The following is a 27106-nucleotide window of genomic DNA, read 5'->3' on the forward strand; positions in this document are numbered from 1 at the left end:
GCATGCGCATTTGACCAATTTACGAGCCCAACAATGAATGGAAGACAATTGCTTTTCCAGCTTCATCATTTAGCTAACTGTTAAACACTAGCTAAATCTTGTTCAATTTTTTACCGAATGCCTTTCAGGACGTATTTTGTAGCGGAAATAGCAATAAACACAATAGGGTCCTGGGCCGGTACATACATTCAACACCCAACCGGGTCTATGGGATTTCACGAGATTCCACAAGATTTTGTACATCTGCACAACGTGCACGCGGCTTATACACGCATGATACTCGAGAACATACTCGAGAACATGAGGAAAATTGACCAAGCAGTCAATAAATATTGGGCGTCTGCGAAGGGTGTCCGATTCACGGTGAACCATATTCGGTAGCTCGACAAGTACCAGAGGACGGTAGACATCAGTCAGTAGCCATGACAACAGATATTTTTGCCTTGGTTTTGAAATGGGTAGCGGCACTTGCTGTCCACTCCAGCTCTGCCAGGCTGTGCAACTACCAAGTACATACATACAACCTGCAACACACTCGTGTATTTCAGCTTATCAACATCAAGCCTTGGCACGAATAACAGCAGAGACGAGTGAAATTCGACCACTGGTTTTCTGCATCTGAGAACTGGACCACGCATGCACACAAACACACGAGGCCTGCATGACTCCACACGGCGTGGGGGGCTATTTTTTTACTTCTTTCAGCATAGAAACATCAGCTGATACATTGAGTAACCTACCGAGCAAGCTGGCCTGCGTCTGCACTGAACGTCGACAACCCAGGGTATGGATTTAATTTGCCAACACGGCGTACAATTATGAACCCGAGAATGGCAGTTACTACAAGAATAGTAGTGGCGGTCGCCGAAGAACTGGGGGGTCAGCTTCCTAGCCTAGACCGTTCTTATTTTCATGTAGTACAGTCTATGCACGGTTGACGGTCACGGTATGTTGTGCTTGGTTAAATTCTAGGCTGGCCGTTCTTCGGCGCTACCCGACAATACTGTACAGTTCTTACCTCGTGTACTGGTTGTTTGGGACGTGCCATCATCTGTGGAGCGTTGTTGATAGTGAAGAGCTGGCAGTAGCCACTGGTGAAATGAGAGTAGTCGCCACGCTTCCCGCAAATATAGCAGAAAGTGGCACGGCATTGGCAGCACGTCATCTTGTTACAGCTATTCCAGAATTACAGTAGCACAGAGCACATGAACACACACACACACACACACACACACACACACACACACACACACACACACACACACACACACACACACACACACACACACACACACACACACACACACACACACACACACACACACACACACACACACACACACACACACACACACACACACACACACACACACACACACACACACACACACACACACACACACACACACACACACACACACACACACACACACACACACACACACACACACACACACACACACACACACACACACACACACACACACACACACACACACATGTTATGCATGTACAATGTACAATGTACATGCATAACATTACACGTGACAGCAAGAGTAAAATTACTAGCTAGATCTTCTCCCAAAAATTGTTTTAAATCTCAGTTTATGAGTAGTATTAAGTTTTTGATAAATGCAGAGGCTGAGTTTTTATGGGAAATAAAAACGTGTATAAATCACGAGGCGAAGCCGAGGGATTTATAACTTGTTTTTATTTTCCATAAAAACGAAGCCGAGGCATTTATCCTATGTAAATTGAACTTTCATACAAACTGACACTTAAACACACTCCGAAATCCTTTCACATCAGCCAAGTGATCAATGGGAAGCCGCACACAGCCCATCTTCTTTCCCGGCTGGTTGGTAGTCGTAATTTTTCTACTTCTGAAAGCGCATGCGCACCTTTTGTTCATTGAGCTGCTAAAAGCGCATGCACACCTTTCGCACGGTCTCTATTTTCAGTCAGCCACATGGAGTCGGAAGCAAAACGATCCTTTGGCACGTCGACTGCTGAAGAACGTCGTTCTCTGGTTGAGAATGCCGTCCCGAAGGCTACCAAGGTAGCCACATCGTTCTGGATTGGCCTCGTACAGACCTACTACCAAAGCAAGAAGAAAACTACGGACGACCTCAACTGGAAAACCGTTTCTCCGGCTGACCTTGCAGAGATTATTGAAGGATTTTACGCTGACGCGAAGAAAAAGGATCGCAGCCAGTACTCGCGCAGTAGCTTGCTTAACGCTCGGAGTGCGATTCCGGCATTTATCATCTTTGAAAAGAATTCGGGTGGACACACCCATTCCCATAGCGCTGCACATCACATCCGAACCAGTTCCGTTATTTTTACAACGTTTCGGCACTTGGCCATCGTCAGGTAATAGCAATGAATACCGTGGAAGCCACACAAGAGCAGTATATACGCAGAGTGCAGCGCCAAAAAAGATGCGAATTATGTCACCTAGTGTGCAGAAGGGGGGGGGGGGGACAGAGAGAGAGAAAAGGCGCAACTAGCACATCACGGAGGAGAAGCAACAGAAGGTAGCGCGCATTGTGCTCTGTGAATGGCAAAAAATAAAATGATGCGAGTTATGTCACCTCTATACAGAGGGGGGGGGAGAGAGAAGGTGCAACTGTGCACATCACGGAGAAGAAGAGCGCGCCGTTGTGCTCTACGAAGTGAGGGCACATGCCAAATAATTATGGTGTTAATTCTAGCACAGGAGGGGAGCACGGAGCCCCATGTGTCAATGCACAATGAGGTTAAACTTCCATGCCAAACTGTTACCACCAGGGACGCGACGAGGCATCAGGAACAGAATGGATTTGAGTGACCCGCCTCATATTATAATTATTCAGTGATATTGAAGTAGCAGCAGGGGAAGGTGAGAAAAATTCACAACAAATCCCATCCGGTGCTTATGTTCACATGGGGCTTGGCATCACGAATCTCAATCGCCTCGCGCAGTTTGCGACGGGCTCGATCAGGCTCTCTTCCTATCACTTCAACTGCAGAGAATGCACTTTGCCCATAGTTAAGCTTACATCCAGGGTGAGTGGTACGAAAATGTTGGCCCCATGGCTTGTCGAGTTCCTTTCGTCTTGCCTCACCATTCTGTTCTTCCAGGCGAGTTTCCAGAAAGCGGCCAGTCTCACCAACATATTGTTCCGGACATTCTTTGCACTTCAGCTGATATACAACATTCTTCTGCATACATACATCCTGTCCCCCGGATATACACGAGATACACGGCCCCTTTGGGCGACCTCTCTTTTTCGGTTGTAGCGGATTTGCAGCCTTGACACATAGAGGAGGAACGAGGGCGGAGCGACACAATGTGCGCCTCAGGCTACCAGTGTGCTCATATACGACTCTAACCGGAATTTTATACTTTCTGATTGCTTTATTCACTGCTTGATGTACTTTATCTGACTTATATGGAAGCTTTAGAAATGCGCAGCATGGGTTGGCATGGCGACGACGCTTTGGCCTTATGGAGGCAGTGCGTGCCTCTTCAATGATTCTCTCTGGGTAATTGTTCAATCTTAATTGTTCATGAACCCTCGCTTCACTTTCTGCACGCATTCTGGTATTCGATGAGAGCCTCTGAGCTCTTAGGAATTGTGACGAAGCAACTGCCAATTTGATATGGTGGGGAACTGCCGAAGTATAATCAATGAGTAGACCACTAGCACATGCCTTCTGGTACAGCTTGTATGCCAGCTTGCCTTCCTGGATCATAATTGTGATATCCATATAATTTATGGAGCCACTCACCTCGCTGAGCTCATATGTGAAGTTGATACTTGGGTGTGCAGAGTTGAAATGCTGCACGCTGCTATGGACCCACGGCAGAGACAGCTTGATGCGGTTTGTGCAGCATTTCTCCAGCACTCGCTTGAAAAAAGCTGGTGTTGAGGACCGTAAAATCATGTCAGTATCTGGACACAAAAATGTTCAGAGCTTGCAGTCCTATGATCGCACCACTGCTGTTGATGCTGTTGTTATGTTGCATGCAATGATGATCCTGCTGTTGCTACTGCCAGTGTTCCCGCTGCTTGCACTGCTGTTCTATCAATCCCGATTCTTCTGCTGATCCCTCGAGATCTGCTGCTGCTAGCTCTGCTGTTTCTCCTTCGCATGTCAGCCCACCCAGCTGCAGCGCTGAATCACCAATGCCGCCTGTGCCTTCTCAAACTGATGCCCGTGCATTCATGCCAAACAATGCGATGGTGTTAGTCCCGCCGGCAGGAAAGCGGAGCTTCTTTCCCGGTTGATGCAGTCCGAAGTCGGACCCCACGTGGAGTCCTCTGAGTTCCCCGTCGAAGCTGTCCGACAAACTGTCGAGAACAGGGAGACCCGCGAACCCACTATGCCTGTCGCCTCCGTGTCTGCGGCAATCGCGGCGGCCCTAAAACAGTTCATGGACAGGCTGGACCGCTTGGAAGATTCAGCGCAAACAGCAATCTCAGTCCCAGGTAGGTCCACTGTGCATTCGTCTAGTGTTTCCTGCACCATGCTGCATGACGACGGGCCGGTAAAAATCCAGGCAAGTGCGCCCCAGAGCGTGATAGACAAAATCATCATGCATCAATTTGTTGACTTACAACAACAACTGTTGCCCCCGACCTCCACGGACGTGCCAAGCCCCCACGCTCTGGTGTTGGGCGAGGAGGCACCCGGAAAATTCACGCTGTCCTCCCAGCCACGGATGTCCCGACGCATTTCGGACATCGAAAATTGGCTGGAAGCATGGACAATATTCGCAGCCGTCTATCTAGATGCGCATCCGGGCAGAGCAGTATAACTGTTGGCGTATCAGCACCATATTCTGAACGCCAGCAAGAAATTCACGTTTTCCGCAGCTGCGGAGTACGACCGCGCCTTCTGCCACAGCATCGCGTCTCAGCCGTCACGTCGTTGGGACACAACACCACAAACACTGTACACTACCGTGCTTGATGCCCGTGTCGTACGGCCCTTTTCGCCAAGCTCCGCGGCAGCCCCCGGCGCCGCACGCTCGTCAGCCGAGCAGTGTCGACTCTTCAACCGGGGCTTGTGTCGCTGAAACCCCTGTCCTTACGTTCACCAATGCAGCACCTGCAACGTCTCCGGACACAGCGCACAAGATTGTCGCACAAGGCAACCAGCTGGCAGGCGTTCCGTTACACCAACAGTCGCCCTGGACGCCCGTTCACTTGGATCGGCTTGAGTAGACTCTGGCCAGGCACCCTGACCGCGCATTCCCTTTATGTATGACATGCGTCATGGTGCTGTAATCGGTTACTCCGGTGATCGCTCTCATTTTGTTGCTCCCAATTTAGTCTCTGCATGTCAGAACCCCCAAGCCGTCTCTAATTACCTGTCTGATGAAAGCATCGAGGGTCGTATGGCTGGCCCGTACACTCACTTGCCTCATTCAGACCTGCGCTGCTCTGGTGTAGGTGTGGTCCCCAAGAAGTCGCGGAAACTCTTCTTGATTATGCATTTATCTGCGCCTGAGCGCACTAGAATTAATGATGGTATAAGCCAAGACGAATTTTCGCTGCACTATATGGCTGTTGATGATGCGGTCCGGTTGCTGCACCGGCATGGCAAAGGGGCCCTGTTGTCCAAAGTTGATATACGCAATGCATTCCGTCTATGTCCCGTGGCTCCGTCTGACTGGCCATTCATTGGGACAACGCATTCTACGTTGACAATTCCTCCCCTTCGGCTTGCGGTCCTCTCCATTTCTGTTCAACAGGCTCGCCGACACCCTTTGCTGGATAGCCATGAATAGATTCAATGTGCATGACCTGCTGCACCACCTCGATGATTTCCTCACCGTTCAACCCCCACAGCCGCCAAACTATGCTCGTGGGCAGTTTCACACGTTACTCGCAGTCATGGAGCACCTGCAAGTCCCGTTAGCCGAGGGCCCTGACAAAGAGTCCCACCGTCCACAATTGTCACATTTTTGGGCATAGAGTTAGACTCTCAAGCATGGGAGATACGGCTGCCAGCCTCAAAGCTCCCTTGACTCCTCGGTACACCGAGTACAGTGCATCAAACGGGAATTGCTCTCGTTGGCAGGCTCTTTGTCATTGCCGCCAAAGTAGTACTGCCTGGGCGCACTTTCTGCCGCCGGTTCTTCGACAAGGCCAGCCAGTTCACATCCCTTGACAGGACCCAGAGCCCGAACCAAGAGGCTCTAAATGATATAATTATCCTGGTGGCACGGTTGCATTGAGTCATGGAACGGTCGATCGCTACTACTAAACCCATCACGGTGCAAACCCACCGAGATGCAGCTTTTCACAGATGCCTCTGACGGTGGCTATGGCTTGGTCTGTGGCAAAGAATGGGCGTATGGCCAGTGGGAAGCATGCCACAAGGATCTGTCCTTAGAATGGCGCTAATTGTTTCCCATCGCCCATATTCAGGTGACACCAGGCAAACGACTGTGCAATCGTCGACTGTTAGTACACTGTGATAACGAAGCGGTCTGAACAATCTGGTGCACAGGAACCTCTAGGTGCCCAGAGATCATGACATTTGTCAGGATTGCATTGCTAGCGGTTGCCAAGCATAACATGGTCGTGTATTTAGCACACATACGTGGTGTTGATAACGTTCTTGCTGACCGTTCGTCCCGGCTGCAGGTCGAGAGCTTCCGGAAGCTACATCCCCAGGAGTCTCCTGGCCCCATGTCACTAGACGTCCGGCAGTAGACACACCTGCTGACCGCACCATGGAGCTCATCCTTGCGGGAGTGGCAACAAGTACCGCCCGGTTGTATGCTGCCGTGTGACAGCATACGAGAGGTACGCCAGCCTGTACCGTGTCGCGCCATACCCAATTCAGGCCACCCGCCTACTGGACTTCTTAGCATACATGTCGTCCAAGTGCCGGCTGGCAACTATCAAGGTCTACCTCCATGGCCTCCGGCAATACTACGCGGTCAACCACCTGCCGTTGTCCTCGTTCCAGGACGGGCGACTGGACCTGCTGCTCCAGGGTATCGCCCGCAACCAGTGCACGAGCAGCCAGGTGCAGGAACGCTGTGCTGTCACGCAGCAATAACTCCATGCAATCTGGGGCTTCCTGCAGCACTCCGGTCTATCACCGGCCGACCAAGCCATGCTCTGGAGCGCTATCACACTCGCCTACTACGGGTTCCTGCGAGTCAGTGAGTGCACCTCCACCGATCCGCAGAAGATGATAACGTGGGAACGCATCTGAATCCGGGAGAACACAGTGAGGCTGGCTATCCCGCTCTCTAAGAAAACGCAGCGGGGAGAGGGCAGCGATGTGACGGTTTGCGCCACCAACGATATCACCTGCCCGGTAGCCTCATTAGGGAAGTATGCACGACTACGTCCCCAAGTGGCAGGAGCGTATTTCCGCTACCAGTGTGGCCAGCCGCTTCGCCTCACAGACGTGAATAGCCTACTCCGCTGAGCTCTCCCTGGCCAGAAGATCTCCAGCCACAGCCTGCGTATTGGTGCAGCCACTGCTGCCGAAAGGAATGGCCTGCCACCTTACGTCATCCAAAGGGCTGGGTGATGGCGGAGCAACGCCTACCTCCGGTATGTCCGCCTGTCAGAATCGGACATGGAGCCAATTGCCAAGGCACTGGCGACAGCGTGAGCACATGCACCGCCCTCCTAGCACTATCAGCTGCCTGAGTGACGGCACTGCCCCCTTGACACTGTCTGCTGTATGAGTGACAGCACTGCCCCCTAACACTACTCGCTATAGGGCTTGGTGACCACCCCCCCCCCCTCCCCTCCCTAAGCACTGCTGGCTGCAGGAGCGTCCGCACTGCCCTCCTAGCACTGCTGCTGCTGGCTGCAGGAGCGTCTGCACTGCCCTCCTAGCACTGCTGCTGCTGCTGGCTGCAGGAGCGTCCGCACTGCCCTCCTAGCACTGCTGCTGCTGGCTGCAGGAGCGTCCGCACTGCCCTCCTAGCACTCCTCTTTGTATAAGGGCTCTTGCTCTCCTGCACTGCTCACTGCATAGGTGATGGCACCTGTCCTCCGCGCTAATTGCATGTATGTCATTGAATGTCACTGTGCGCTTGCATGTAGTTCCCATGTTAAGGCCAGCTAAATTAGGGCTCACGCCTTCCCCAGCAATCTCATTTTTGGGTGGCATTCACATGGAGTGGGTGACTGCAAAGCACCCCGTAAGCCTTTGAGCTGACACCCAACTCCAGGTTATCAGCCCCTCTGCATTCGTCCTACCATGCAGATGTCCGTGTGTAAGCGTAACCCCTTTAGCAGCCTACTTTCATATCTGTCCTACCATGTGGAAGTGCGGTGTAAGCCTAACCTCGTTAGCGGCTCCTCCACATTCGTCCTACCGTGTGGTGGCCTGGGTGTAAGCCTAACTCCCTTTCCCAGCGTGAGTTCCAGTCTAGCCCAAGCCTTGTCTTCCATGTCTGTGGGTGCAGTTAATCCCTTTCAGAGCACGCTTTGTAGTGGAAATAGCAATACTGATTTTTAATTAAATAAGTTCCCAAGAGTGTGCAAAATCTCTCCGACGGTGAAAGCTCACATCATGTGTTCCAAGTTCAATTCGTACTACGTACAAGGAAGGCTAGCATGTGCGCAGCCCAAATATCTCCCAGACCATGACTGATGACTCGCATGAGCTGAGTGGGTTTCTGCCGGAAGTGCAAGTATTTTTCAACCCCAACAGTCACTAAAACTGGCTGGAAATGTACAATGGCGACACTACACCACGTGATGTGAGTTTTCGCCGTCGGCGGACCCCAGAGAAAGGGTATCCACGCTCTTGGGAGGTTATGTACTCTTGGTGACTGAACTATCATACAGCAAGGAAAGAGAATATTTCCTTTCCTATGACCACTGAGTGCAGTAGTGTGATCTGGTGTCATCAGAGAACACCCGTCGCTACAACACACCATTCTGACGCTCATCGGCACAGGCACAGCAAGACCGACACCACAGTACACCACAGCGCACGCACACTCGAACCAAACCAAACACCTACCCCGAGGACTTCTCCACGGGCACCCGGCAGCCAGGGCATCTCCTCGCCGTCTTCATGTACTGCTTGCTCTCTCGCTCTGCCCGCTTGCGACGCATCATCTCGCGGCGCATATCCTTACTCACACCGGAGATGTCCTCTTCGGACGAGGAGTCTGCACGACAACGGGACATACATGTGCAGCAGAATTTACTCACAATGCAGTAACCATGGTTACGAACAGTCCACCAACATGTTAGGTAATGGACATGTACAGCACTAGTACCATACTACAGAGGTGTTATCGAGTAGAATGCCCAGATATGCTCAATTGCTTCACAAATTCAAATTGAAGTCCCGTATTAATGATTAGATGTTCATGCTCGGAAAAGGTGGCATGCATCGTGAAGGGTGAAGAGGGGAAATTTGAGCGAGATCGGTAAATGCATCGAGGTATCTGGGCTGGCCTCATGCATCGCTGCTTGACGGATGAAAATGCACAGCACAATTTTTTGTCCTGAAGGTTCTGACACCTGGTGCAAGTACCGCCGAGTGGAAGCTGGTATCAGGGAGTCCTATGCTCATCGAAGGGCCATTCCTAAAGCTGTGTTTGAGTTTGTAAAGCCTATTTACATCCAGCTAGCGGAAAGGAAACTGCTTGAGCGATGCTTGATGGGTGCCACGCAGAATGCTAATGAGAGCTACAACAATAATCGTGTGGAGCATGCGTCCGAAGGAAGGCTTCTGCAGTGCTGATCATACCGTAGCCACAGCTGCAAATCTTGCAGTTCTTACATACAACCACGGTGCAATTAGCCTTCTGCAAGTTCTGAGGGAGTTTGGCTGCACAACATGCTACGACACTGAGAGTGCTGTTCAGTCCGAGTATGCACTCAGGATCAAGAAATCTGAGCACAAGGTATCCACAGAAGATACAGAGAGGAGGAAGAAGAGGAGGAGACGCAGAAGAGGATGGGAGGAGGCTATTGTTGAGCAAGAAGGAGTATCTCATGGAGCAGAACAGTCTTGAGAAGTATTTACCAAGTCCTGGTGATGGCATACTCTTTTCATGTCGTGATACGTGTGTATTTTGAGCGACTTTTTTGTGACGTTTTACTACGTTTTTAGCCATGTTTCCATACTCTGCGCAGTTTCCTGTGCAGGTCTTTCATTTCAGACATATAAAAGTATGCATTTTCTGTATCTGCATGTTAAGCCGCAGTGCATATGCTTATTCCTGCAGGGATATTTGAAGGCTGGTTCTCCTTAGCCGTGCCTGAATCGGTGCAAATTTACCGCATGCAGGCCTTGCAGTGTTTTCTTTGCTGTTTGCTGCTCTGGGGTGCATACAAGGATAACAATTTTAGGCAGGTGCACTACAGGTATGCAAGTGGAGCACACTGCAATGGATTTCTTTACTTGTACTGTCCTGTGGAGTGCCCACTTTTGCCCAGTATGGTTTCATTTTCATCATGCATTGATCACAGAACTAAATCTTCATTATTGTTGCTTTGACATGCATCAGAATACTCTAGTGTGTTGTTTCTAATGTAGGCTCATGCCGGAACATGCACAGGAAATTTGGTGAAGAAAGCATGAGCCACTCCAAAGTTATGACAAAATTGATATGCTCCGGTCGGCTTTGCTGGCGCGAAATCAGTGTCCCCCCCCCCCCTAAGGTTTTGCAAGAATGTATGTATGTGTATGTGTGTGTGTTTGTGGAGATTGCTAATGTGCAAAACAGCTGTGTTGGAGCAAGGCATGATTCCAACATATACACACACACACACACACACACACACACACACACGGACATGCATACACACACACACACACACACACACACACACACACACACACACACACACACACACACACACACACACACACACACACACACACACACACACACACACACACACACACACACACACACACACACACACACACACACACACACACACACACACACATGCATACACACACACAAACACACACAAACGTGCGCACGCATGTATATGCACACACACACACACACACACACACACACACACACACACACACACACACACACACACACACACACACACACACACATTTTCCTACCAGACTTGCCATCACGAGGACCATTCTTTTTACGTTTCTTCTTCTTCTTGTTTCTGTCTTGGGAATCATGAAAGTCATTAAAACATTCGCCCTAAACAAGAAAGAAAGATGCCAGTATGCAGGTTATGAACGTCTAGCTAAGTCAAGTATATTGGTAAATGAAAAAATAAAGTTTATAGAAAAGAAAAGGACCAAGGAACTACAAGTTACGCAATAATGTCCCCTAACACCACCAGTGCAATGTTATCGCATGAGCTGATTGTTAAGTAACTGTTGGTCTCAGTGGACACTATAGTGTAACTTGTAGTTCCTTGGTCCCTTTCTTTTCTATAAAGTTATCCTTGGCTCTCCATCCGAAATAACAAAGCATTATCTTAAAATGTATAAGAAAGAAAAAGGACCAAGGAACTACAAGTTACGCTATAATGTCCACTAACACCACCAGTTACTAAACAATCCGCTCATGCGATAACATTACACGACACTGACCGACGGTACTGACCGACGGTACTGACCGACGGTACTGACGTTCTACAACTAACTGGCTAACAGCTAACAGCTCTAGTTCCTTGGTCCTTTTTCTTTCTTATCTTAAAATTGCAATGAATAAGATACAGTGCAGGGCTGTGCACAAGTGTGTGTCCTGGTAAACAAATCAAAGTAAGAATGCTGCAGCCTGCTATCTCCCCCTGCTATCTCCCCCTGCTATCTCCCCCTGCTATCTCCCCCTGCTATCTCCCCCTGCTATCTCCCCCTGCTATCTCCCCCTGCTATTTCCCCCTGCTATCTCACCAGTACTATCTTACAGTAAGGATACAGCAGCCTATCAGCAGCAGCAGCAGCAGCAGCAGCAGCATCAGTAGCAGCAGCAGCAGCAGCAGCAGCAGCAGCAGCAGCAGCAGCAGCAGCAGCAGCAGCAGCAGCAGCAGCAGCAGCAGCAGCAGCAGCAGCATCAGTAGTAGCAGCAGCAGCAGCTTACCTGGTGCCAGGCTTCACCGCACTCGCGACAGAAGTTGTAGTAGCAGTGAGCGCACTGTCCATGGTCGCCGCTGCCATCGCACACCACCGGCGCCTGGCAGCGCGGGCAGTACTCCACATCTGCCATGGTGTCCAGAGTGCGCTGTGGAACACATGGGCAGCCCACCGCCAAAACAGCATCACAAAACAGCACCGCAAAACAGCACCGATCAGATAGATACACGTGAATAGGGTTCAAGCCCAGCTGAATCACAGCGGGGGTGGTCACTGGGAGCCGCGGGTGGCGAGTGGTAGCCGCGGCTCCTAGTAACCACCTCAAGATGAAAAATGAACGAGCTAGAGTGTACAACTCATGTGGATTCATCCATGGCAGACATCTTGGATTCATCCATGGCAGACATCTTGTTTGTTTGCTATATTTACAGTAGGGGTGAAACGGGTGATCCGGGTACCCGGGTACCCGTTCGTTTAGCTGCCGATCCGTTAGCAAACGAGTACCCGTTAGTCGTGTACGACAGTACGGTGCGGTGCTGACTTGCACAGTCGTACATCGCACAGTTCGGTGTACAGTTTGAGCGGGTTGTTCTTGATCGATCTTGCTACATGTGACCGTTTTGCATGTAGCGCAGTGCATGCAGTGTACTTGTCACTCGTACTTGCATGTCATCCTGGCGCGAAATCCGGAAGGTACTAGTAACTGTCGTCTCTAAAAATAGTTTCCAACCGCTGCTGGAACCGTACCGTCGAGACTCACCCGGATAAGATTCGTTGTTGTGAGAAATACTCTTCAGTGTTGCCTGTTGGAGCAAGTTTTGAACAAGTCGAGTCGTCTCCTTGTTTGTTTGTTTGAACTGAAGTGTTTAGGTTGTCTTTGCAAGTAACAGTTTGCGATGTCGAACTCTGTGACTCTGTCCCAAGCTCCTTCGAGCGCATCGACTCCGTTCAGTCGCCAGGCACGTTCCGCAGTGTGGAAATTCTTCACTCGCGATGTCGAGGGCCATCAAGCGAAGTGTTTATTGTGTGAGGATGTGCTGAAGTACGATGGCTCCTCGACATCGAACTTGCAGAGGCACCTGAAAAATCGCCACCCCTCTGACTTCGTGGAGCAGACCAGCACTGCCAAGAAAGTGGACTCTCAGCCGACCATCGCGAAGTTCGCTCAGGCGAAAGCGGCCAAAGTGCGGGTTGTGTCGGTTCCTCGTGCAATGGCCATCACCAAGATCCTGGCACGGTGGACCTGGCTAGATGGGCGGCCGCTCAGCCTAGTCACGGACTCTGGCCTAAAGGAGCTGATGGATTTTGTTGAGCCCGGATATGTGCTTCCTTCGAGAACCCATATTGCTAAACTTGTCCGCAAGGATCACGCCGACGGTGTGACTCTTTTGAAGGGGAAGCTGGCCGACGTAAGCTATGTTGCATTGACCACCGACATTTGGACGTCCAAGGCAACGCATGCATTCGCCACGACTACAGCGCATTTCGTGGACGCAAGCTGGAAAATGGCATCATGCACGTTGGAGACAACTGAGTTCCCTGGTTCCCACACAGGTGTTCGCATCAGTGAGCAGATAGAGTCCGCTGTGCGCAAATATGACGTCGATCCAGCCAAAATCTGTGGCATCGTGCATGACCAGGCGGCGAACGTGGAATATGCAGGTAAGCATGGAACTACAACCATTATAGTTACTAATTAATTTTATAGAATTGCATTTTAGAGATGAGTGCCAGGTAACTAGAATGATAGTAGTGCATTTGACTTGGTGGACAGAGTGTGCAGTTTGAAAAAGTCACGCTGCTAAACAAATGTATCCTTTGCACATACATACATACATACATACCAGACACAAACACACACACACACATACCATGCATGCATGCATGTGGCAAGGGAACCAACAAATAAAGTGTTGAAATATGAAAATTCATTCGCTTACCGTAGCAAAAATGGAGCTCTTTGTCCTTTGTTTTTGTGCAACTCCAGGCCGTATCTTGTGGGAAGAGTTGAAATGGCCATCCCTTGTCTGTGCTGCTCACCGAATTCAAAATGCGTTACGAGACGCCCTGGATAAGAAGACCTTATCAAGCCTGTTTGCAAAGTGCCGCCACTTAGTTGGACATTTCAAGCATTCCGCCTTGAAAACTGGCCAGCTTGAAGATAAGCAACGTCTGGTTGGTGCGAAGGAAGTGAAGCACCTGGTTCAGGATTGTGCAACAAGATGGAACAGTGTGTACCTGATGTTAGATCGTCTTGTCCAGCTCAAAGTGCCTGTGCAGTTGGTCCTTGCGGATATGCCAGACAAAGATCGCCGCTCCATGGACTTGTCCGCAGACCAGTGGGCCACTGCTGAACATCTCCTCGATTTCCTGAGGTCGGTGGACCAGGTGACGACATCTTTGGGCGGTGAGCAGTACTCAACCCTGTCCTGGCTTCTTCCCCTACCGACGGCACTGAAGTCCCATTGCCAGACCGGAGATGATGACGACCTGCTGGTAGTGGCATGCGTGAAGCAGGCATTTGCGGATAGTATAACTAGGCGCTTTCATTTGGATGGCTTAGATGTTCACGGAGAGGCGGTGCTTGCTGCTGCGTTGGACCCTCGGTTTCGGGCTCTAAAGTTCTTCGACTTGGAGCAGCAACATGAAGTGCAGCAAACGCTCATCAGCTATGCAAGTGTCGGCTGCTCGCCCTGCACGGAATCTTCAAGCTCTAGCTCCGAGCCACCAGCAAAACGCCGCTGCCTCCTGGATCAGCTGCTTTGCGACGACGGTGAGGATGAGGATAGCGAGGGATCCATCGAAGCAGAGGTAGCAGCTTATCTGGCTGAAAAGCCAGTCAAGCGCTCTGTTGACCCTCTGTTGTGGTGGAGCACAAATGCTGCCCGATTTCCCCGCCTGGCTCCACTCGCACGGAAGTACTTGTGCATTCCAGCAACTTCTGTTGCATCTGAGCGCGTGTTTTCCTTTGCTGGGCAGATCGTCGACAAGCGCCGGAGCAAGTTGTCTGCAGAAATGATCGATGCACAAGTCTTTCTGCACAAGAACGCCCACATCATCGATGTACGAGTTCCTGCGCCACCGAAGCCGGCCATGCCACTTGTCTTGGCTGCAGTCGAAGACGATGATGAACCTTCACTGCCAGATCTTCCTTCTCAGCCAATTGAATTATAGATAGTTCATGCTCTCTCTCCCTGTGTGTGTGTGCGTGTATGTGCATGTGCGTGCGTGTATGTGTGTGTGTGTGTGCCTGCCTCTCTCTCTCTCTCTCTCTCTCTCTCTCTCTCTCTCTCTCTCTTTCTCTCTCTGTTTCTTTTTTTCTGAAGAAGAAGAATCATTCTGGTTAGAAATGCTTCCAGAATGCCCGTAAAAGAGGCGTTGTGCTTACGATCATAACCAGTGGCAATGCAGTGGCAATGTTCTTGTAAAAAGTGTATGGCTTGCTAAAGGGTACCCGATAACCCGCCCGTTAAGCCAGGTACCCGTTTGTTAGCTTAAAGGGTAACCGTTTCACCCCTAATTTACAGTAATTTTCTGCTCACCTTAAGCACGTAAAAAATCTCAAAAACACAAGACATTTGCCAAAGTAAACTTGTATTCTGAGCAGCTGAGTTCATTATGAAACGCTCAAGATTTCAATCCAAATCCCAACAATACCGAGGTTCAGCAACTCGTAAAACGAGCACAAAACGAATCGATTTGTTTTCGCATCCCAGGTCAGGCCCGAATGATCAAGCATTCCAATGTGTGTGACGAGTCCATCCCGATTCGCACGCGTTGTGCATTCGTTTTGAACTCGTTCTGTACTCATTATGAACCACCGATAGTTACCACTGTACTTCTAGAATATCTCCCGAGTTGACAGCAGGGGCGTCGGATACGGTACGGTCACACAGGACTGACCGTACCACTTTTTGCCCCAGATACCCTGTAAATCAATAAAATACACTGATCTGGGCTCTAAATTTCCAAAAATGTCGGCTTAGCAACCCTCCCCCCCCCCATGAGTAAATTGTACTTCAAATGGCTGACCGTACCACACTAAAATACCTTTCGACACCCCTGGACAGTACTCCCCGAGTTTCCGTATAGTGTGGTATGGCACAGCACAGCACAGCGCAGCGCAGCGCAGCACAGCACAGCACCACACAGCACAGTACAGTACAGTACAGTACAGTGCAGTACAGTACAGTGCAGTGCAGTGCAGTACAGCACAGTACAGTACAGCACAGTGCAGTGCAGCACAGTGCAGTGCAGTGCAGTGCAGTGCAGTGCAGTGCAGTGCAGTGCAGTGCAGTGCAGTGCAGTGCAGTACAGTTCAGCACAGTACAGTACAGTGCATTACAGTACAGTACACCCTCCGGGAGAGCCACTCCATGAGGCAGTGCTCATACCGGGAATACCACCCGAACAACCACAGGTCATCATTTTCTCAGCCATCAAGAGAGAGGCCATCATGAAATCAGTTCTCAACACCAACGGCGCGGCCGGACCCTCAGGCATGGATGCCAATGGCGGGCGAAGAATCTCGTCGTCTTCATAGTGCCTCTGATGCTCTCTGCGATGCACTTGCCCTGTGTGCCCGTGGCATAGCGACCACTGCCATCGACCCTTCCTCCCTTGAGGCCTATACTGCTTTCAGGCTGATCCCTTTAGACAAGCAACCCGGAGTTCGGCCCATTGGAATTGGTGAGGTCGTTCGACGCGTTATTGATGGTAGTAGGCCTGGCAATTCAGCAAGCTACAGGGTGCCTCCAAATGCGTGCAGGCCAACAGAGTGGCATCGAAGCAGCCATCCACGCCATGCGGTCCGCGTTCGCGCAGGATGACACCGAGGCTGTGCTTCTAGCCGATGCATCAAATGCGTTCAATCGTATCAACCACAACGTATGCATTCGCAACATCCAGCATCTGTGCCCAGAATTCTCCACCACCATCGTCAACACGTACCGGTCCCCATCTCGGTAGTTCGTCGGTAGCGAGATCATTCTCTCCTGCGAAGGAACTACGCAAGGCGATCCGCTCGCAATGGCGATGTATGCGTTAGGCACCGGGCCTCTCATCCGCCGTGCAGTCTCTAGCAAGGCCGTACAAGCGTGGTTCGCGGATGATTCCACAGCAGCAAGCACTCTCACCAAGCTTCACTGGTAAGTGGTGGTCCATCCTGGAAGAACAAGGTCCACCCTATGGTTACTACATCAACGCCAAAAAGTCGATACTCTTGATGAAGCCTGAGCGCTTAGATCGGGCCAGGAAAATCTTCCACGACTCCAGCATAGACATCCGGTCGGATGGGTGTTGCCACCTAGGTGCCGTCCTCGGATCACCAACATTCTGTTCAGCATATGTGTCGGGCAAGGTGGACGAGTGGTGTCGCGAAGTGGATGTTCTGGCTGAGTTCGCCCGCACCCATCCACAAGCGGCATTTGCTGCCTTCGGCCAGGGAGTTCGCCACAAGTGGTCCTTTGTCGCCCGGACAGTGCCAAATACGGCCGACCTGCTTGCACCCTTGGAGGAAACAATCCGTAGCAAACTCATCCCTGCTATCATCAACCGCGTCCCACCAGGAGACTTCGAGCGTGCCATGCTGGCCCTACCGTGCAGGGATGGAGGGCTGGGGATCATCAACCCATCCTCCCTTGCCTCCCAGTTCCAGGACTCCATGCATATCATCAAGTCTCTCGTGCAGAGGATCATCCACCAAGATCAGTCCGCAGAAGGCGTCCCGGCTGCCACCATCACAGCTGCCGCCTGGCGAAGGAAGCTGTTGCCTCGGGCATTGCCCACCAGAGAGTCATTGATTCTGATGCTCCTGTGGACCTTGCTGCTGCAGAGTGCTTTCGGTAACTATCCGTGGTGTGTTTGGCTACTGTTCTGCTTCATTCTCCCCCCCCCCCTTTTTATGATTTAGGATGTTATTATTTTCTCGGATTCCGGTTTTCCCCTCCATATAATTGAACCCTTTAGGAGCTGACTGGAATTTTCAAAATTCTGCATATTTTCATGTTCTTTGTATCTTAACTTCAGTTCTACTAAAAAAAATAAAAATAAAAATAAAGCAGGGCAAAATAATAATTGGGCGTCTGCTGCATGCTGCAGAGCAAGCCAAACTATAGTATAATGTATAATGTTCTTCTATGCACGCTGCTAGTTTGACCTGCACATGATCATTGCGTCTTTCTCCCCTGTCACGAGTCTTGCATATTCATTTAGTGTGTAGCTCAGCGTTGCGATTACTCCCCGCCACCAAATTTCCCAGCAGTTTCAAAACTGGTAACAATTGTACGATTGTTTACGATTGTTTACCCAGCTCACATTTGCTGCTGGGAAAAGTTTGACAGTAAGCACGTACATCAAGATTTGTTCGAAAATGTAACATCAGTAACAAGAGACATTGAAGAAATGGTGAGAATCGGAAAGAATCCAGAAGCAAAAAGGAAGAAGAAAGGGAAGAAAGGAAGCAGTGCAGCACAACACAGTACAGCGCGGCATACCTGTAGCGTGAGCCGCTCCCAGCGCTCAAACTCCTCGTCGTTGAGCACAGTGCGCATCAGCTCCAGCGGTAAACAGCTATCGCATTCCGTCTCCGGACATCTACCAACCATCACACGAAAACACAACAACACCACTATGGTATAGAGGTACAGAAGTAGCAAAAGAAGCAACAGTAGTGGCAGAAACAGAAGCAATACTGAAAACTAAATGTACATTGCACTATGGGACCTATTCAAAATCTTCCCGCCGTTTGATTTCGTGGGCCAAGACCACTTCAGCCATACACACTGTGATACCAGCCCTGCATAAAAGGTCATGAACTGCGTACAGGCACGCTTACACGCGTACTAGAGCTGGTTGCACCTACCAAATACATGTATTGAACAAGTTGCCCCGCAAAAACGACTGCAGCCATGTTTTATGCATATCTGCCATTGCTAGAGAACTGTTAGAATTAGCGCCAGCGACAAGCAAAGGAGGCTAACATTCAGCTATACCAACAGTCGTTCCACAAGCCTGCACACACCGCACTCCACACCATGGGGGACTATGGACGATTCTACTATACACAAGGGTACGTCTCAAGTTCTCAACACATTCGCTCGTGCATGGGGCAAAAAAAGAAGTAAAAGAGGCCTTTTTTCTTTCTTTTTTCTTCTTTTTTTGCGCATGGGGGCATAAGGAATGTACATGTACAAGCGTGCATACCGAAGCTGCTGTACAGTGCCTTCGCGGACGTGCTGCCGACAATACTCATTAGCGCAGGCTCGGCAGAAATGATGCCAGCATCCCGGCACGCGGGCAAAGTCGCGTCCGGGCTGCTCGTCGTAGCAAATCTGAAGAAATTGATAGAAAAGAGTTGAATGTTAGTGGCGGGAATGATTGCGGCATTCGATACTTGCATGAAGTACATTACACTCTACGCGCTAAATCAGGCATTCTGCACGAGAGGGTGCGGCGTTTGAACTATACAATGTGCAAGGTAGAGGCTTCTCACAACCTACCTGGCAGGTTTGCATGCCCTGCGCAAACTCCTCCGCACACCTCTCATGGTTATGCATCACAAGGCAGTCGACAGTCTCCTCGATGGACGCCATGGTGGAATACGCACCAGCATCAGCAGGAGTAGCAGCAGCAGCAGTAGCAGCACCACCATCACTGCCATCTGTTTCCTCTTCTTCCCCGAGAGCAGGCATCGTGTGGAGTTGCGGAGGCGCGAGCACAAGACGAGTGTCCAGGCCGAGGAATCGGAGTGTGTTGTTCTGGAGCCAGTCACTCCAGGAGAATAGGATTGGCAAGCCAACACATTCTGCGGTGCATTAGAATTATGGGTACAAGCACGCACAAACACACACACACACACACACACACACACACACATGCATACACAAACACACATGTACACATGCACGCACACACACATGCACATGCATACACAAACACACACATGCACAAACAAAGAATAAACCAACCAAGAGGTGTAGAATGGCATAGCGACTTTTGGTTCCATGTCCAGAAAAAAACCCACGCAGACACGTGCACTCCTAAAGGATGATGTCCATCCATATAATCTACTTCGAAGTACCACATTGTCAATTCACTTGCGGGCAGGATAGAAAAAGTAGGAAAGCCTGCATATCGGTATTGGTCTGCTGTTGTCATTTTGCTATTGTTCAGCCACTTGTTTACCTCAGTGGCCACTGACTCTTAACGTGGTAAGGGCGAAGATTTTACCAGACAGCCGAGCAATGGTGCACAAATTGATCAACACTGCATTGCTAATCTTGGACTGGCACTCAACTACAGTCAACTTCGCTAATAACGACTGCGGATATAACGACAATTCGCGAATAACGGCAGAATGTTCATGCCCAGAGCAAAGTCACGTCCCACTGTAATACATAATAATGAGACTTCGGGTATAACGACACTTCGCGAATAAGGACACTTTTCTGATGCCCCGCCGGTTGTCGTTATGAGCGAAGTTGACTGTACTCATAGGCTGCAATCAGTACGAAAGTGGTGCAGAACAGGTCTGCTCTTTCCCAATTACACTGCCTTCGTCCAACTCCCTTTCTTCGTACAGTTACTAGGAACAACGTTTCGGCAAAATTGCCCTCATCAGGTTTGCAATATCAGTGATGGTGTGCAAGAGGCCTAGTGTACAATATACATGGCTACACTGTACCTTCCCAGAGGGTTCTGAGCTGCTTGGACAGTGCTCCAAGCTGCACTTTGGTCAGCCACAGGCAGTGCAGGTTGAACTCTGGTGCGGACTCGGACGGGTAGTTGTCAGGAAAGGACGCCTGCAGACGAAGCGGCAGAAGGTGCTTGAGTGGAAAGCAGGCTAGGTTGCGATGACCAGAGTCGGAACGTTGGAACAAGGCTGACTGTGGCGACGTTGGCGTTGAGGCATCTGCAAGGAACATATGGTATATAAACGGAGCAATAAAGCAAAGGCATGCCAATCTTAGACAATACAATTATTCATGAGTTGAGGGAGTTGAAAAGGGAAATGCCTGAAGAAAAATTGACTGTCACCACCAGTACTTGAACCAGTAGCCTTCTCTAACGTAGTCAAAGACCCCGTAAAGTAAAACCGGAATGCATGTGCATCCTTAATACCAGGCCTTATGACCAGGCCTTATGAACTGCTCAACAGAATACGGTCACACGCTCAGCAAATGTACCTTCCTGAGTAGGTGCACTTTCCTCGCTGGGGACCTCAATGGGTACCCACGCTTCAATCTCCACACCGTCCTCTGGACAGTCTACGGGAACACGGACCTGAATAAGTGCATACATGCATGTATGCACATATATTTACACACACACACACACACACACACACACACGCGCGCGCACACGTGCGCGCACACGTGCGCACACGCACGCACACACACACACACACACACACACACACGCGCACACACACACACACACACGCATACACACAAACACACACACACACGCACACACACACACACACACACACACGCACGCACGCACACACACACACACGCACGCACACACACACACGCACACACACACACATGCACACATATGCATTACGCACAAAAGAAGTGGAGAGGTTAATTAAGACCACATATATGAGCACCAAGGATGTAAAAGATGCCAGTCCAACAGTTACCAGGTACATGATGATCACTTAGAAGACAATCATCATAGACTCTCAGAGTTTTAAGATCCCCGTGACGTCCGTAAACAACACAATAATTTTCACAGTCAAACAGTGGACAGAAAGGCTCTGTGATTGTAAGCATTTCATGCACAAGCGTACAATCATCAGACCGCATCGTTGTGCATGAAACTATGTGTTTACAGTCACAAAACCTTTCTGTCCACTGTTTGACTGTTCGATGCTCTGCCTGCACTGCATTTTTAGCACTCTTTGCACACCAGGCGCATCCCTCGCAATCTTTTCAAAACAAAATTTCGAAATCTTGGGAGTGGTGGTGGTGGGTAATTAAGTGATGTTCGCTTCATCAGTGGGTTGAACAATATCGATGAACAATGTATCTAGCAAAAAGGTTGATGCAACGGTCAGCCTACAGGTGTATTCGTTACGGGGAGAGCTGACATGAGGATGAAAAACAACATTTTGACTTTGAGAAAAAACTTCAATATCTACGGATGATCCCTAATCTAAAATCCCCCTCCACCTTCTCTCTCTCTCTCTCTCTCTCTCTCTCTCTCTCTCTCTCTCACTCTCTCTCTCTCTCTCTCTCTCTCTCTCTCTCTCCCTCTCTCTCCCTCTCTCTCTCCCTCTCTCTCCGTCTGCCTTGGCTAGCTCACTGTCGTACAGTGCCGGTAGCTTCCTTTTCTGGACGCGTTTTAGTCTGCTGCTTTTCTTGCCTTTGGTGCTTTTTAGTTTTAGTGTGTTCTCTGTTCGAAGCGATACAGCTTCGGTTATATTTATAGTTTCTTCTTCTTCTTCTTCGTATCATGCATGTATTGCAGTTTATTCAAGTGATCCAGTGCTCTTCGAGCCAACACCAAATCAAGTCCCAACCATGAGAGTGTCAATCCTTGCCGAAGTGCATGATCTGGACCTAGCCGTCTAGACAATTACATTCTTTACACTTTACAGGCTATGTTGACGATGATTCCCAAGCTTTCCTCTTTCCTCTTTTCTCTTGTTGTCATGTATCATCACAACAATGGTATTGTGTTGAATGGTAAATAGAAGAAACAAAATGCGGAACATCTCCGCGATTCCTTGAGGTCGGTGGGCCAGGTGATGACACCTCTGGGCGGTGAGAACTACTCAACCCTGTCCTGGCTTCTTCCCCTGAAGTCGCATTGCCAGACAGGAGAGGACAATGATCTCCTGGTAGAGGCATGCGTAAAGCAGGCATTTGCTGAGAGTATCACTAAGCGTTGTCCTTTGGATCGCTTAGATGTCAGCAGCGAGGAGGTGCTTGCTGCTGCTGTTTGGACCCTCGGTTTTGGGCACTAAAATTTCTCGACAGCGCTGGGGTATTGAAGCCACTCGTCCAGGAGCAATTGCTGTCTGCAGGAGATGCTTGTTCCTGCCTGCCGAACCTTTCGCTGGAGGAGATCTCCCATAAAGATGCATTACTTTGGACCAACGATGTACAGGTTAGGGGAGGTGACAGATGTGTTGTTCGAGTGATGCGGCTCACTCCCACAGCATCCAGGAGCTATAATCAACTCGTTCGAACCAGTGTTGACCGCACTCATGCCTTGCGTTTACCGCTCGCGGAGGCCGGTGGAACTTGGAAAAAGCCTCCACAGAGTTGTTGCACAGAAAGATGCAACGTTGTTACAATTTGTGGGACATGGTGATTTGATCGAATTTCCACCTAGCCTATGCCTGATGGGTGGACCTATAACCCTTATTTCCACTTTGCTCTCGAGTATCGGAAAAGTGACAGTCCAGGATTTGAAACAGTTGGCGCCGGAGATTGGATAAACGTGGCCGCAATGCTCGCAAGCCATCACTCAGTTGTGAGGTGTCTGATTACGGGCACTCTACAGACATCGAAGGTGAAGAACTACTTCATAGCTATCATAGAGTGTGAAGAGCTTTGGAAGGTCTTGCCGCTGTCAAGGCGCCCCTGTCGGAAAGCTCTGCGCCACGGCCTGGGACGCTATCTACGTTTGTCATCATCAGGGTCGCCTTATCACAAGAAACAGACGAAAGTGGAGCTTTCGAACGCCATGCAACAGTATAGCAATGCGCTTGTTCGCAATGCGTCCTTCAAAGCTGCCACTTGCAGAGTAGGAAGTGAGAAAACAGTAAGCGAATGAGAAGAGGACCATGAATGAGATATAGTTTTCTGTTGCTGGTGCTCTGCTGTGGAACGCTTTCCCTGGTGAGGCATGGTACGTGGACGTGAATACAAATGACTCTGCGATCCTCTTCAAAGTGGACACTGGCGCGGAGGTCACAGTTATTCCCAGCTCCATTTATGAGTGCATGACGGTTCGACCACCGTTGACACTGTGCCATAGTGGCTTGTTCAGTGCTGCCAATGACCAGCTAAGATGATGTCGAATGCTGGCCTTGCACGAAACCCGCAAGCTCCAGCTCCGAGCCACCGAAGCAGAGGTCACGGCTTATCTGTCCGAAAATCCAGTCAAGCACTCTGCTAACCCGCTGATGTGGTGGAGCACAATTAATGCTGCCCGGTTCCCCTGCCCGGCCTGTGTTGCGTGTCCTTACTCTGTGATTGGCTTCAGTTTTATTTGATGTGGCTGCAATGCTACAACATGCACATTCCCATGTGTTTTCGGGGTGCTGAGTCGAATGGTCTTGGGCCGAGGAAGCTGAGACGCTCCCTTCCTTCTTTATTTCCAATCGAACTCACGTGCTTCCACCGAAACTGGGTGACTGCGCCCTACTAGATGGGGATTTGTATGCAAAATGTCACTAAAAGGGCCATGTTGTTCTTATAAAAGCACGGATGACCGTGATTAGCCCATATGTTGTAGTCTTTTGGACGCGGAGTCGATTGGTTTTGGTCCGAAAAGGCTGCGATGTAGTGTTCGGCCCTTATTCCCAATTGAACATGGTTGAACAAGTGGTCACGTGCACCTGCGTACGCCAGTTACCTGGTCACCGTGCCTGCAGGCTACAACTTACAGCATGTTTGGGCGAGTTTCTGTCACTCGAGTTGAACCTTTGAGTTGAATCTTGGTGTGAAAGTTGTAGCCTGGTGGCGTGGTGACCAGGTGACTGGTGTATGCAGGAGCACGGGACCGCTTGTTTAACCATGTTCGATTGGGAATAAGGGCCGAACGCTACATCGCAGCCTTTTCGGACCAAAACCAGTCGACTCAGCGTCCAAAAGACTACAACATTTGGGCCAATCGCGGTCATCCGTGCTTTTATAAGAACGAAATGGCGCTTTTAGTGACATTTTGCATACAAATCCCCATCTAGTAGGGCACAGTCACCCAGTTTCGGTGGAAGTGCGCGAGTTCGATTGGGAATAAAGGAGGAAGGGAGCGTCTCAGCTTCCTTGGACCGCGACCATTCGACTCAGCACCCCGAAGACTACAACCGGTGAAAATTTGATTTTAGGCTTAACTTCCCCTTTAATTCCCTGCAGTCTTCAATCCTACACACCAGTACTTCAGTGCTGCTGGTGAGAAATCTGCAAAGCTCATCTTTGTCCCCTTCACTTTAGCGTGTAGTGGACGTTAGGATACCGTATTTCCCCGTAAGTTAGTTCTCCCCAATGACTTAGTACCCCCCTATAAAAAATACACTTTCCACTGCCGAGGTTATCACCTCGAAAGACAGTTCCCCCCGAAAGATAGTCAGTTCGTACCCGTCCTACATGTACAGACACCGTACAGTACATACATCATATGCACGGACACTAGAGTTGCGCAGGCTTCCCACTGCGTGTCATTTACCCCCGACAAAAAAGTACTCCCCGAAAGATAGTACCACCCCGAAAGTTAGTACTCATGTGGCTGCTAAGTTCGAAAGTTAGTACGTACCAACTTACGGGGAAATACGGTAATTGGCATTCTCCGCACACAGATTACAAGTACAAGTGTGGCAAATGAACCTGTTCTCGTAACCAGTGCCTGCTGCTTCACTGCACAGCCCAGCAGCATTGGTGGCAGCAGAGCTGTGCAGCAACCAGACCTGCTATATTCACGAGGTTCACATGCCATTACTGTGCCTGTGTCTTGCATGCATGCAAGTGCATGATTCTACTCTCTGTTACCTGCCTACAAGAAGCTGCCACCAGCAACCTGGACTATCCCCCCCCCCCCCTTAAAAAAAAACACCAAACACGCACACATACTCACCTCGCAACTTATTCTTCCTGCAGCTGGCTTATTATAACTGAAACTCTCCTCCATTATTGATTCCAGGGCCAGTAGCTGGATACACACAAAAACACACACACACACACGCATACACACGTGCACACACACATGCAGACATGAACACACACACACACACACACACACACGCACACACACACACGCACGCACGCACACACACACACACACACACACACACACACACACACACACACGCACGCACACACACACACACACACACGCACGCACGCACGCACGCGCACACACACACACACACACACACAATGTAAATGGGCGTCAGCGTCCATTCGGCCGGTTTCTGCCGGGCTACGGAAGGTGCTGGATTAGGAGAGCCGATGCAGTTTTAACAGCAATGTGCGTATGCTCTTTCCATCAGAGGGGAGTTGGTGCTGGTCTCAAGCAATGTACATGTACCGTAACGCAGGGTTCTAGCCAAAGGGGGGTAGGGGGGGGGGGGGGGGGGCGCAGCGCCCCCCCCCCCTACTCTGTTTGCGCGCCCCCCTGTGAAAAATTGCCGCCCCCCTACTCATTTTCCGATTTTCGTGTTTTTCATGCAGATGGTTCATAAAGGCACATTTGTCTGGGGTGAAGTCAGGGATTCGCCCCGTACGTTGCATTTGGCGTGGCAAGACAATATTGGAAAGTGGAAAAATGGGATATAGGGTAACTGTCTCCCATGCCCACCCCTACTATTTTGACCTGGCTAGAACCCTGGTAACGTCTTGTATAAAAGCCGCACTTGAATAGAAGCCGCCCTCGAATAGAAACCGCAATTTTGGGCCCATCAAATCACGTACAAGCCTGGTTTTAGTGCTGACATACATAGAAATACCTGTCTTGTATAGAAGCCTGTCTCATATAGAAGCCTGCAAAATTTCACCAAGAAAGTCATAGAAGCCGCGGCTTTTATACAAGACCTTACGGTACTTGTGTGTTGAAAACACACTGGTATGCCAACTGCGAAACTCTAGTCTTGTCTACAGTGGTCTACTGTAGCCAGGCATTTATCAGTGGACTCGCGTGCACTGTAGTCTGTAGCCTACATTATAAACCCGCAGGTGCCACATAAACAAGCTCGATGCACACACATTTTAACCATTCGTTCGGAAAAGCCTGTTGAAAACGGGATCTAGTCGTGCATGCTGGATTAACGTGGTAAATTTCATTGGCAACAATCTACTTCTTGAGAAGCTCTGCCAGAAATCGA

The 27106-nt window shown here is 49.9% G+C and overlaps 2 protein-coding genes across 3 annotated transcripts in view; one reads left to right on the forward strand and one right to left on the reverse strand.

Moving 5' to 3' along the window:
* Positions 1-27106, reverse strand: part of LOC135818205 (E3 ubiquitin-protein ligase RNF14-like) — a 31335-nt gene that overhangs the window by 1440 nt on the left and 2789 nt on the right. For both annotated transcript variants that reach the window (XM_065331558.1, XM_065331566.1), the window contains exons 2-11: positions 25861-25935; positions 21237-21333; positions 20735-20962; positions 19551-19855; positions 19255-19382; positions 18546-18645; positions 12059-12199; positions 11080-11170; positions 8998-9148; positions 1019-1175 (exon numbers count right to left, since the gene is read on the reverse strand). In XM_065331558.1, coding sequence (XP_065187630.1) covers positions 1019-1175; positions 8998-9148; positions 11080-11170; positions 12059-12199; positions 18546-18645; positions 19255-19382; positions 19551-19855; positions 20735-20962; positions 21237-21333; positions 25861-25935 — 1473 coding nt within the window. The remainder of the gene's footprint in view (positions 1-1018; positions 1176-8997; positions 9149-11079; positions 11171-12058; positions 12200-18545; positions 18646-19254; positions 19383-19550; positions 19856-20734; positions 20963-21236; positions 21334-25860; positions 25936-27106) is intronic.
* Positions 13918-15556, forward strand: LOC135818218 (E3 SUMO-protein ligase ZBED1-like). Its single transcript, XM_065331578.1, has one exon. It carries the CDS (start codon positions 13972-13974, stop codon positions 15223-15225), a length of 1254 nt encoding a protein of 417 aa, XP_065187650.1. The 5' UTR covers positions 13918-13971; the 3' UTR covers positions 15226-15556.

Source organism: Sycon ciliatum, chromosome 1 (genome assembly GCF_964019385.1).
Source record: "Sycon ciliatum chromosome 1, ocSycCili1.1, whole genome shotgun sequence".
NCBI classification, from domain to species: domain Eukaryota; kingdom Metazoa; phylum Porifera; class Calcarea; order Leucosolenida; family Sycettidae; genus Sycon; species Sycon ciliatum.

Bases quoted from the DNA above. Each gene is read 5' to 3' on its own strand.
- LOC135818218 (XM_065331578.1), top strand. From the start codon at position 13,972: ATGAAAATTCATTCGCTTACCGTAGCAAAAATGGAGCTCTTTGTCCTT.